This window comes from Micromys minutus (genome assembly GCF_963924665.1).
Source record: "Micromys minutus genome assembly, chromosome: 27".
NCBI lineage: Eukaryota > Metazoa > Chordata > Mammalia > Rodentia > Muridae > Micromys > Micromys minutus.
Genome location: NC_137962.1, coordinates 24,543,094 through 24,556,804, shown reverse-complemented (window position 1 = coordinate 24,556,804; position 13,711 = coordinate 24,543,094). Strand labels below are relative to the sequence as shown.

General features: G+C 45.6%; 1 protein-coding gene across 2 annotated transcripts in view; it reads left to right on the top strand.

The window, feature by feature from the left end:
* ANO6 (anoctamin 6) overlaps positions 1–13,711 on the top strand; it is a 157,155-nt gene that overhangs the window by 20,422 nt on the left and 123,022 nt on the right. Inside the window, exon 2 of one of the 2 annotated variants that reach the window (XM_080939765.1) lies at positions 13,541–13,603. The exons of the other annotated variant lie outside the window; for it this stretch is intronic. Within the exon in view, the coding sequence (XP_080795891.1) occupies positions 13,541–13,603 (63 nt within the window). The remainder of the gene's footprint in view (positions 1–13,540; positions 13,604–13,711) is intronic. 2 annotated transcript variants of the gene reach the window in all.

The following is a 13,711-nucleotide window of genomic DNA, read 5'->3' as shown; positions in this document are numbered from 1 at the left end:
CTTTCAAGGGCTTGCTTTCAGTAGCAGGCTTCTATTGTTCTGGTCCTGAGGTTTCACCACAAAACATCACCAGAGGCTTCAAACATGAGCCTGTGGGGGAACACTGTAGATTTAAATCATTGCAAACCTCTCTCTTAGTTTTTGTATTTTGTTTCATTATATTGTATTTTACATAGGGTTATTTAGTCGTCAGCATACTTAAGAATAGATAGATGCATGGATAAATGCTGACTCTGAGGAACATATTGGTCAGGTTACGACTTTTTTTTTAAAGTCTTTAATAAATGGTCTTTTTTGGAATTTGTGGAAACCATCACACAACAGGAGAATGCCATGGTTCCTCACTTGTTTTGGGTGTCAATGTCTCTGATTTCAAGTTCCTCAAGGAGCAGAAGTAAGTTTTCTTGCATATTCTGGATGTAGAACGTGACATAATGTTGTTTTAATAAGGGTTTAGAGCATCTGTTTTCAAGACTGCATGCCTCCCTTGTTCTGTGGAACACACCTGCTTCATTGAGAGGGAGATGTACATTAAGACCCCCACATGTTAGGTTGGGATTGGGGGACCATGGGAAATTCCAGCTGTTCAATATCACCTTTTTCAGTTGCCCAACATCATATCTGTTACCGACATAATATATGGGAGTATTCAGAGAAAGGAAAATTTGATAGTTCCCAATGTCTGTCAACATTTGTTTGTTTGCTTGTTTGTTTTAAGTAAAATAAGGACTGTTCAGCAGTCACCAGCGCAAGGGCACCAATAATCAGAATGGATCCTGGCTTTCTACATGCACATATTCTGCTCACAGCCTTGGGAGGTCTGACCACTGTGAATGTCCTCCCCTGCATTTCATGACGTGTTAGAGTCTGACCTTAGCTTTCTGACCTCGCCCCCTCCTGAAGCTCTTTGCTGATTTCACTGACGGATGGAATCTATTCCTAACACAAGAATCGAGGTTACAGAATTTTAAAAAATCTTTCTTTTCTTTCTTTTCTTTTTTTTTTTTTTTGCCTGTTTAAATTTTTATTGATTTGTTTTTTGAGTTAATTTCCCTCTGTAGCCAAAGCTGGTCTTCGGCTCCCAACTCTTCTGTTTTGTACACTGCTCAGCCTGGCACAAATGTACATCTTACTCAGTTTGTTACACATACGATGTTGGAGTATTTCTCTCTAGCAGATAGGAGGAAATCGGGTCTTAGGAAGATAAATGTGGTTTTAATGATTTGCTTCCTCATGTAGCTCCCCACTAGGCGCTCTCCTTTGAAGTCAACAGGAGTCCAGACCTTGATTTTCCATCTCCCTCCAAGCCCTTGCTGCTGTTAATCCCATTGTAGGCAAAGGAAATAAAATTCAGGTCCTAAACATCCAGAATTACTCACTGCCTGAAATAATTTGAGAGCTATGTCCTGGTGCCGTTGATAACAATGATGTAGAATCAGAGTCCAGGGAACAGGCACAAAAGATTAAAACATCCAAGTGCGAGTCTTAGAGCTACACAAGTTGGAAGATACAAGATACCATTAAGAACCCGATTTAAATGAATAACCCCATTCAACAGGACTTAAGGTCTCAAAGCAGGAAGATATATAATTCCGGTGCTCTGCCCAAGTTATATAAACGTGTTAAGTTGCTTTGAGTCAGTTATTATTCTTGTTCTGCTTAATCACCAATATCCTGGCTCCATTGTCAGTAAACTTTGGAATTTAGATTAGATTGTATGCTTGAGAATCCTCCCATTTAACCTATATTGATAACACCTGTAGAGAAGCTTGGGGCGTGTTGATTTATGCTTCAGATTTGCCAAAGCTCTTCTGAAGGGTTCAGCGATCTATAAAGGCGAGTATTGATAGATGCTGGATAGAAAGAAGGCCATCAGGACAAACCTTTACACTATATAGTTTGAAGAAACAGGGACGGGGAGATTCCAAAACCTGAATTTGTAATGCAGCTGTGTATACCTTCTGGCCCAACAGGGTTAGGGGTGGGCTGGAGATGACGTCAGTTATTTTTGTCAGGGGAGAAAGTATAGTTGCCCCTCCATATCTGCAGTGCCTCCATTCTTGCCTTCAACCAATGAAAGACCTGGGAAGAGCTGTATGTGACACAAGCAGGCGCCCTCTTCCGGCATCATTCAGAAGCAACATGGTGCCACAGCGGTTTCCATAGCCTTTGGGTAGCATTGGCTGTCAGTGGGCTCCTGATGTACACTGTAGAGATTTGATAGGTCATGTTCAAATGCCACGTGAAGTCAAACCAGGGACTTGAGCATCAATAGAGTTGCTAGGTGATGTCTGGCTTTTGGAGCTCCTTGGCTTTGGCTCAGTAAAAACTATCTTTCCTATAAATCACCGACCAGACTCTAGTCCAGCCAACAAGAGAAACTGGATATCTTGACTCTATTCTCTGCCTCCCATGATCTCTGGGGAAACTTGGGGAGGGTGTATTTTTCTTGTGTCCTCCTTTCTATGTGTGGTTGAAGTGTACTGAGAACCATAGAGATCACTAAGGAAAGAAGAAACTATCTTGACAGGAGACCCACACCTAGCCCAATTTCTCCCTCTCACTGGCATTAGACTAATAATAGCCATTCGTAGTTAACTAAGAACACACTCGCCCTGCACACACACATACACATATCCATACACATACACACATACACGCTTGCACACACATATACATGCACATTCACACACCAAAGATGAAGGGTTGCCATGTATTCTAGCCTCATTAAAAACCACCCACAGTGGTCATTTCAGAATCTGGTTCGCATTTTCCTAAGGCATTTCGGATACGTTATTTTCCTGCCTGTTGCATGGTTACCTCAGATAGGCCGTGTTTTTCCATTTCTTTGGTTGTTGTTCCTGTTAGTCATTACAGAATCTTATTATGACTGCCCACATATAAATCAAGGGAAACAAATTTGATTTCTAGCATTCTAAGGTAGCAAAGCCAGTCTGTGACTCTAGGAAGCTTGCTCTGTAAATGTTAGGAACAGAGAGAAAATACATGTGGGCACAAATGCTAGCTGATCTCATCTTTTGACCACAAATTCCCTTTAAATAGGCCAAGTGATGACCTTTGATATTTATTATCAAGCATATTAAATTCCTTGATTAACCGAACCCTTTAGTCTTCTTCTTTGTTTCGTGTAACAGTGAAAATAGATTGTTCTATTATCATTCTTGCTAGGAAACTTACAAAATTATTCATAAGTGTATTTGAAACAGGAAATATATTCAGGTATTATTGGGTGCACGGAGCAGGAGTCATTTCACATTTGAGTGGCAGGCACAGGATTATAAATTCCTTTCCTACTGAATATTAATCACTGGCTCCATATGGCTGGCAGATAAAGCTCTGAGAGGTGGCCTGGAGATGTAAATTCCTACCCCATCGTGAACTTTGTGCGATTAGTTCTCTGTTCTAAATTAACTGACTGACCTCTAAACTATTTAAAAAAATATATTTTGGGCAGTCCAAGGGTAGAACAGGCTCAAAAGGGTCATGAGTCTGTTTCCTCTCTTGGTTGACCTTTCTCCTTTCTCTGCTCCACTGACATAATTCAGACCGGATTTGTGCCCTGTCTGACATGGCTCTCCAATGCCTACTCTCTAGGGGCAATGCTATGCACATGTCTGCTCTAGGCTGCATCATGACTCTCTCTCTGTCCCTCCTTCTGTGGTCCCATTCCTCCTGTCCCATGATCCCTGGCATCTGATAGGCATCTGGTGATTGGCTGCTCACAGTGGAGCACATTACCTTCCCTCCTTCAGCCACACCTGGAAGGTCACACTCCCTCTGGGTCTCTCTCTCTCTCCCTTTGAAAGGCAGCAACTGTCTACTCACAGTGGTCCATTTCCTCTTCCTCCTCAAACCCTCACTTCCTCTTTGAGCTCTCAGCGGAACACCAGAGCCCTTACATTCTGCCTTCTCCGGTTTCTCAGCCAGGGTTCCTGGCTCGCTCCCAGCAACCTCAGAGCTATTTCTTGCTTTGCGTCTCATTTTGCTGACCTAGTCTTCCAAGATGCACCGCTGTCCACTCCATTTTCAGATCGGTCTGTCCACAGCAAGTGTGTGAAGTGTCACCCACCAGGTCTTTCATGAGGAGGATGACGGATTGTCCTGAGAATGTGAACAGACCTGTGAGGGAGAATGACGTTCCCACATCAGGATTATTTACGTGCTAATCCGGGTCCCAAAGGGATGTCTCTCAGAAAATTGGAGAAATAATGGTTTTTTTTTTTTTTTTTTTTTTTTTTTTTTTTTTTTTTTTTGTAAATCAAGCAAGTGGAAAAAAAAAAAAAGAAATGGAGTCTTGAAATGAAAACACTTACTGTTGAATTCTGCTTGGCTCAGCTGCATGTGAGTTGTGTGGTCTTGGCACACTTTATCCATTGTGATGGTTTGTGTAGGCTTGGCTCAGGGAGTGGCACTCTTCAGAGGTGTAGCCTTGTTGGAGTGGGTGTGTCATTATGGGTGTGGTCTTAAAGACCCTCATTCTAGCTGCCTGGAAATCAGTATTTTGCTGGCAGCTTTCAGATGAAATTGTTGAACTATCAGTTCTTTCTGCACCATGCCTGCCTGGATGCCTCCATGTTCCTGCCTTCATGATAGAGACTGAACCTCTGGAACTGTAAGCCAGCCCCAGTTCAATGTTGTCCTTTATAAGAGTTGCCTTGGTCACGGTGTCCGCTCACGGTAGCAAAACCATAATTGTCTTTCAAAAGGATCATGATTAATAGCCATCATTCGTCGATTTCGTATTCAGCACAGGGTCTGGTACAGGGTAAGCGTAAGGCATTTTAGTAAAGTTGAAACACAGCTAGTCACCTGCACAGACATCCATGTTTATAAAGCACATAGAGATGGAAGGCCTGGGCTAGCGCTCATCTGTGGACAGTGAGCCCGTTGTCCCTTTTCATCCTTTTCCTTACTAAGTACGAACAAGAAACAGGAAAAGCCAGAGGATAAAGCCACGTTCTCATATGTTTCATCCTAGGATTCCCTTGCTTCCTCCCTCTCTAAGTCTCAGCTCCTGAACCTCCCGACTGACATTTGGAGTGCCGTGTTCCTTGTTCACACCAGATCCTGACTGCCCTCGCTGTCTGTCCCAGTGTCTGGGTTCTTGCCGTTGCTCCTTTAAGATTCATCTTGACATCACTTGTCCCGTCAGGCTGAGCGTCGGGACATGTGTATTAAAAATGTCTGATTTGCGTTTACCTCGGGGAAGTGCTTTCGTCCTGAGTGGGGATTTTACTAGAAGCTAAAAATGGAACAGGGGGTAGTTGCTGACCATGCCCTCCACGCTGCTGACAGTCTTAACTAAGGGAGAGGGCATGCGATGAGGGTAGTGATTGCTGAAGGGGAGAAGGAAATGGTGCCTCTTGGAGGAAGGGCCTTGAGAGGGTATAAGTGTTATATTATTTCTGTTTGATAGGATATTTAAAGTACCCACTAGCTGTTTCCTGAACAGGTAACAAAAAGGCAGGTAGATGTCGCCCCAGTTTTACATGGAACCAAGGCAGGCCGTGGGAGAATAGGCTGGCACTCAGAATGTGAAGGGCTGAGCTTGCGGTGGGTTCTTTCTGGTGCTTGGCATGGGGCAGTGGCCCAGAAATGTTCAGACTCTATTATTGTATTCCTCCTCCTGGTATGTTTGGTGGGCTTGAGAGTTAGGAATTCTCACAGGTTCTATACAATACTCTCTCTGTGTTTCTGCTTTTGACATGTTTTAACCCCCCCCCACCCCCAGAAAAAGAGGTTTTGGATTTTACCAGATTCTGATAAAGGATCATGTGTGAAAAGCCAAGAGCCATAATTTTGGAAAACAAAAACAAATAAAATTCCAAGCATGCACACACCACACACACACACACACACACACACACACACACACACACACACACAATGGATGAGGATGGTGGCAGAGCACAGAAATCGTTTGAAGATGTATTGGCTCCAGCTGATCTTGGCTGGGATGCCCATGCCACAGAGCAGGCCCTCACCTGCTCGAAGCTCACAGGGACTAGCCACCGCTCACATCATGCTCTGGAAACTGGCTCCAAATACCCTTTCCAGGTCCTCCACAAGCTGGCTGGCTTCTACCTCTTCCCTTGCTCCAAATAAGCCATTGCATTTTTCTTCTCTGACACCTCGCTAGGGCAAGAACCATGGGGTTGAAAGACTGGAGAGAGGGTGGAAGTGCCCCACATTTTTTTCTGTGAGCAGGCGAGTGGATGTCATAGACAGGGTTCCCTGGTCCCTGTTTTCTAGCAGTAAAGATGGGATAGGCATGAACTGAACCTTTCAGGGGCAAAGTAGGTTCACTCCTCCATCTGCAGCAGCCCATAGAGAGATGCTGAACTACCCAGCCCTTAGAATCCTGCCCAGGCAGATTCTTTACCCTCTGTGCAGATGTAGTAACCCTCTGCATGCCTTTGTTCTAGAGCAGCGGTCAGGACCCCTTTTGGGGTGGGGGATCACACATCAGATGCCCTGCATATCATGTATTTACATTACGATTCACAACAGCCGCAAAATCACGGTTGTGAAGTTGCAAGGAAGATAATTTTATGGTCGGGGCTCACCGTACCAGGAACGGCTGCATTGAAGGGTCGCAGCATTAGGAAGGTTGAGCATCATTGTTCTACAACATGGTGGACCAGGGCTAAGCTGTTTGTATGTTCTCTTCCATCAGGCAAGCGTGGCTTATTGCTGAGGTGCCTGCTGATGAATCTGAGCTCTGCAGCACCAAGGTATAGTGAGTTCAGCTTGTGCAGTTTTATTGTGCATAAAGGAAATTCTCAACGGCTGATGATTCTCTGGTGCTCCTGCCTTTGTAAAGCAGAGAGTGTTTTTTTTTTATGGGAAGGAGACTGATCTTAGTGAGGATAGAAACTGCCTTTCCACAGGGAGGGTTTGGTTCGCTGTTGATCTGACGCAACTTTAGATACTGTCAGCTTGCTAGACGATGTGGGTAACTTCGGGTCTGCATGTAGATCAACGGTCATGGAACGGACACGGTGCCCATTGTTGGTCACACTGGACGCCTGGGTCATCTGGGGAGCACCATAGTCCCTCAGAATCAGGTTTTTTCCCAAAGCTTAGGAGCTAGCCTGGTGGTGTGTTCATCCCTGCCAGGGTAACAGACCTTTCAGAGGACTCCGAGGACCCACTGCAGTTAAAGGAATGCAAGATTTCAGAACAGGATTATCAGAAAAGGAAATGCAAGCATCTTGTTGGTTTTTCTGGTCTAGGAGGTCACTGACCCGTAGTGATGAATGCTTTTCTGTTACTGAGGAACAAGGAGTAGGAACATTCTCATGAGCTTTATTACGAGGTCTTCCCTGGGGTCAGTGAAAAAGTATGTAGAATATTTTCCTGTGTTCCTGTCAGTGCCTGTTAACACGGCCACTTTTGGCATTTCACTGTTGAAGGTCTTTTTTTTTTTTTTTTTTTTTTTTGTTTTGTTTTTGTTTTTTTTAAGACATGTCATTTAAACAGGAAATGGAAGGAATCTCATTTGATTCCTTGATTGTTGATTGTTGATTAATGGGCTCAGAACCTCCCATCCTGTTAAATATTCAGGAGGGAAGCATGACTGTCACCATTTGTGGGGGGGGGTCACTAAACCGGGGAGCATTTCCACAGCATGAGTGATAATGGAAGTCCTTTCAGTGTGGCATCTGCCTGAGTTTGTGTGACTCTCTGATTGCCTTGCTTCTAGTTCATCCACAATGGTGGATTTTCTGTTCCCTCAGGTCACCTCTACATCTTGTCACTGCTTCCTGAAGACACCCACTGTCTTGAGAACAACCGTACACGATCCAGTCAGTTACTTGTGTGTCGGGAACAAACCCATCAGGTGTGACTGCCCAGCCTGGCTGAGGCAGACTCAGTAGTGCAACAGGTCTGAAGTGCATGCTTTCTGCCATAGAGAAAAAGAAAAAAAACCTGAAAGCCAGAAAAGACCAATTTCATTATAATAAAGATAAAAGTCTTAACTCATGTGGCCTGAGCTTGGACCATCACGGGGAAGGCAAGCACAGAGCATTGTCGGCCGGGTGAATATTCCAGCAGGTGAATTGACTTTGATCTGGGTTTAACCTGCTGCTGATAAGCCTCCTTATCTCCCACTTCAGCTGTGCCACACCCCTTTTTATTTGCACGTGTTGGCTACGTGAGCAGCTGTAGAGAATTTGGAAACCATGGGAGACTCTGACAAACAACAAAGAAGCCAGAGAACCCCAACAAACATGCTTCCCCCCAACATTGCCTCAAACACTAGCCCCGGGAAAGCTTCAGCAAGCCTTTCAAAGGGACATGTGTAGCTTTATACAGCTCAGACATGGGCTCCTTTTCACTGGTCTTACTCGCTAAGCATCCCTTCCTCTCGCGCTATTTCTTCCACGGTGGAAATATGGACATAAAATTTACCATTTTAACCGTTTTCTGATTTCTCCTGCAGTAAGCGTGTTCAGGGATTCAGCCGTCACCTTTTCATTATCCGTATTCTTACTCCTCTTAAAAAAATATGTCACAGATCACACTAAATAGCTGAGTAATATTCTGTCACATACACTTACTGTGTCCTGTGTACCAGCAAACACATAGTAGATTCTTCTGTGTTCACGACTTTAGTTCTAAGGGAGTAAACAAACTGAGGTGTGGGGTGGGGACTGGGGAGGGGCTTGCTCAGCAGTGAAGGACACTGGCTGCTCCTGTAGGGGAGCTGGGTTGGGTTCCAGGCACCCACATGGTGACTCACAGCAGAGTTTCCAGGGATCTGATGCCTTCTTCTGGCCTCCTTGGGCACTTGGTCTGCATATGATGCACAGACAGGCATGTAGGTAAAACATCTGTAAATGTAAAACTGAAAAGTGATGATATGAAAAACATTGAGAATATGGTGTGTGTTCTACAGGACTTTAGAACTCCGGGGGTAGTGGCCATATTGAGTCCTGGCTCAGTGTCAGCACAGGGTCTGTGGGATCATGTAAATAGGGGGGGATTTGACCTGTTTCATTGGTGGGGGTCATTCACTGATTACTATAAATCGCATGTCTCCGCCTTTTCCTTTCATAACTAATTATAATTGTGAGCTATCTGTATAAATCTTAGGCCACATCTCAGGTTCAGCATTTGTTTTCTCCCTAATGGAATTCTTGTTAATTTTTTTCCTTTTTGTTTGTTTTTTCCTGAATGAGCCACTGTGTAACTCTGTTTGGCCTCATAGTTACCACTCTCCTGCGTCTGGGTTCCAGTCGTTGACACTGTAGGTGTTATCTCCGGCTTCTTAGTATGCTGGTACTAATTTTCAGTGTTAATGGTGTGCCTGTACTGGCTGGTGTCTAGAGTCATCACAAGTCATGCAGGTGTCTAGAGAATTCCTCATTCTCTTTGGCCCCCAGCCCACGAGTTGCAGGAGTGCTCTCTGCATCCCAGCTGCTTCTATTACTGGAAAGTTTGTTACTCTGGGAAAGGTAGTCAGGGACATCTTACTTGGCTCATTTAGTGGCTTCCCATTTTAAGAAGTCATACACAGTCTGGTGATACGGTAACTGCAGGGGCCTGTCTGACGGAACAGAACCAACTGTTCTCAGGGCGTTAGTGTGGGGAGTTGAGATCTGACACACGGATTTGATGAATTCATCTCTCGATAGCTGAAAGATCATGTGTAGTTGTTAAAACGTACCTCTGAACGCCCATGAGTATTTGTGTTAGTGTAGATGCGCTTTTAAAATATATAATAAATCCCCCCTTTAAGGTCAAATTCACAGAGCACAGAAGTGTGGAAAGGTAGGTCACAGGTAGAGTCAGTTGCTTGACATGTGTAAGGCCACCAGCGGGCTCCCGGCACGGCACATTTGTGGGATGTTAGAGCTACTGAGTTAGACATGGTGATCTCATCTTTACTTCTGCACCACTAACCACAGGACCAGGGCCGTGAGAGCAAGGGTTAGAGAAAGGGCCTGGATTCAGTCTGGGGCTGAGTCCTGCATCAAGTACTGAGCATCTGGAGAAGGTCCAGGTTTAAATTCCAGACAATTTTCTATAATTCAAATAGCAAAACCTTTCACAGGGATGCCAACCCTTTCTTTGAGCGAGAAAGGAATGAGTCCTCTCGATTCTTGTCAGTTTTTTTTTTTTTTTTTAATGTTGGCAGTTCCATCCTTAATTTAAAAAGAGCATCAGTGTTTTCATTGTGAAAATATCTTTCCTGCCTGTATAGCTGGAACCATAAATTTAGTTGTTCAAAACTCACTGGCATTAGCCTATGTGGTTACTTTTGTTGGGGTTCTGTAAACCCTACCCCTCAATTATGCTCCATCCCACTGACCTGACACTATTAAAGGGGCTACTTGCCCCCTATGTTCTTTCTCTCTTGCTCCGTCTCCTTATCCCTCCTCTTCCCCTTCCCTACCCACCCCCTCTCTCTATGTGCTCATGGCGGACCTCTACTCTATTCCTCTCCTCTCTGTCTGTCTGTCTGTCGGTCTCTCTCTCTCTCTCTCTCTCTCTCTCTCTCTCTCTCTCTCTCTGCCTTCTGCCTCTACTACCCTCTTAATTCTCCCATGACCCGAATAAACTCTATTCTGTACTATACCATTGTGTAGCTGTTCCCTCAGGGGAAGGGATTCCCAACATGGGCCTCCCAGAGGCATCTCCCTTGCCCTCAGGCCTCACCACACCTCCATGAGCCATATCCCTCCCCTCACTCTCTTCATCCTTTTCTTAACATTAGTGCCGAAACCCCGGGACAGCTTTTATGTGAAAGCAGCCTAAAACTGATTTGGGGCATTCAGAGTTGGGCGATTTCTGTTTGCTCGAGAGTCACAGGAGACTGTGAGAGTCAGATGAGCCACAGGAGAATGTCCTGAGTCCATGGGTCCACTGCCTCGCAATCACTGGAAAGTGTCACGTGTTCACTGCCCCTCAGCTAGGAAGAGTCATTGTTCTACTTGTTCAACTAGTTGAGTCTGGGTTTTCTTCAGTTGTTGTAAGTTGCTATAGCAACCATAAAGCATCCCAGAATAGGTCTTTTAAACAACAGATGTTTCTTTTAGTGCAGCCCTGGAAGGCCCTAGGTCAAGGTGTCAGCACCCTGTCTCTCAAGGTCAGCCTCTCTGCTGGCACACAGCTGCCCTCTCTTGTGTCACTGTATGATTTTCGTCAGCGTGCACACAGGCACCTGACACCATCTCTTCCTACAGCAAGAATTCTTCTCACCGGACTTGGGTCCTCCCAGTAGCCTTATGCTAATTAACATACTCAATTCCTTAAAGGCTGCCTCTTCAAGTAGTCATCACCTAAGGAGCTAGGTGTCAGGACTTGGACTCAGGGATTTTGAGGAGTTGCATTCACTTACCCTCTGTTTAAAACTGCGTTGTTTTGTTTGCCTGTGGCAGCGGGGATTAATATAAAGAAGAGCCCCAAGTTGGTGTGTGTTTTTAAAGGCAGAGGGGGATGGGTAGATGAGAAGATAGCACAGACTCCTTGAAGGAGTTTGAAGGAAGAGGAACATTCTCCTGTGTTCTTCTGCCAAGTAACTACTTCCTTCCACATTTGCACTTTGCTTTCTTTGTATGGAGGCTGGGCGCAGTTTTCTCAGTGTGTTGATGTGTCCTAGGGAGGCATCCGCACTGAGATACTAGGTAGCAATTCATCAAGAGTGCGTGTGTGTGTGTGTGTGTGTGTGTGTGTGTGTGTGTGTGTGTGTGTGGTATTTGAGTTTGGTCAGCTATTAGTGTCCATCCAAGCTGTTTCCAGAGCCACCCCCACTCCCAAAGAGGATAGCTGGATTCCCTTTACATCCTACGAGGTAGTCCTCTGCCTTTGGTGAAAACAGTCTTTGTCTTCACTTCCTGTTTATTGTTGGCTAGGGCTGTGTGAAAAATCTTCCAGCTTCTTGGAAGAGACTCAGGCTGTGGCGGGAGGGGTTTTCCTTGGCCACTGAGGTCAGTCATCTCAATCCTCTCCCTGCCCGGAAATAGGGGTCCGGCTGAGTCATTCATTAGCAGGAGCGCCCACTTTCAGTTCCGCCTGGCCCTAGTCTGGCAAGGTGGCCAGGGGCAACTTCAAATGGAATGTGAGCAGGCTTACCTCTCATCAAAGATCTCAGTGTGGGTTAGGAGGGCCAGCAGTTCCTGCGGTTGGCAGGTCCCAAAAGCCAACCGCTGTGGCTTGGATACTAAGGGTGGAACACTGCTCTGCTTGGCTGGAGTTTCCCACTCCAGCCTCTCAGCCTTAGTTGTCACCTGCCATAGTTTTACAAACTGTGTCACCCACGGTGCCAATGCTCTTTTGGTTTCTGCAAATGGAAGGCTGCCTTCCCCAGGCTTGCTTATTTTCCAGGCCCGTGGAGAGTTTCTTTTTCACCTGGGGCTTCTAAGACACATGGGCAGTCTCCTATTTCCCCAGCCTAGAGCAGGACTGGCAGAGAATAGTCCTCTTCTTCTAAAGCCATCTTTGGCTTCTCACAAAGTCCCAAGAAGGCCCCCGAGATGGCTTGTGTGTCCACGTTAGTGTTCCCAAGACTCTGATTTTATGACACTATGAACACGTTGTGCCTATAGGCTTGGGTACAGGAAACGTGTAATTCGGGAAGGATTTAAAGCACTGTCTGCAGTGTTTCTAGTTACTGTTTGTTTGCTTCACCGGTGCCTAAGACGTGGATTTAAGTAGCCTCAGGAGTGAGGGCTGCATTGCTCATGTTACAGGCAATCATGCAAATCAAATCCTAACCAAGGATTGCAGAGAACATGCCGTGGACTCATTGTTAGAAAAGTGTGCCATTGGATTTTAAATTTAGAACAAGAGCAGTGTGGAACTTTCCCACCTGTCACGCACTGACGTGAAGGACATACTCACCTGAAATCTACTACTGTGTGCTGACAAATAAGTCACCAGCGGCCTCAGGCATTCGGCTGTCTTTTTAATTTAACCGGGAATGAGGGAGGGGGGGGACTTACCAGCTCTCTTCCCTCCCTTCTCCCACCTACCATTGCCTATATAGAAAATGGGGGTCCAAAACAGTGGGCATCAACCCTGGGTACAGCTTGGCGCCATCTTGGGAATTTTCAGATGTCTGAGAACTGGTCCCCACCCCGAGGTGCTGGTTTAATTGTCTGGGACGCAGTCTATACCGAACTTTGAAGAAAGTCTCAGGGGGATTACTATATACCAAGGTCGAGACATCAGGGACTTGAGAGGTTGCTTCATGAGAGACATCTCAGCCCTGGTGACACATTAGCAGCACCTGAATCCTTTGGAGAAAGAAGGATGCCCACTCATTAAAGCCACTTTTCTGGTCGAGGATTTCTGAAAAGCTCCAGGACCGTCCTGATGTGCAGCAAGAGTCTGGCCAACTCACTGAGCTAACCGAGAAGGAAAACCGAGAAGGGCTTGGTTAGAAGGGCTTGGTCAAGGTCAGAGGCTTGTTGCCGGGACTCAGGTCTCATGTCTCTTCTGGGCTTTCTGTTGCCCAACGCCAGCTGTTGTGTTTGTTTATTGTATTTATCGATACCTCCTCATCCTTCAGGTGATGTTCCTGACTCCAGGAGACCTTTTCTGGCTCCTCATACTCCTCTACCGTCCGGTCTGGGTAAGATCCCCTTGGTTGTGTCTGAACAGCACTTGTATGTAGGTGTCCCCTCACGTGGCCGGTTCTGGAGAAAAGCCCCATAACATTCTTGTGTACCGTGTGACCCGA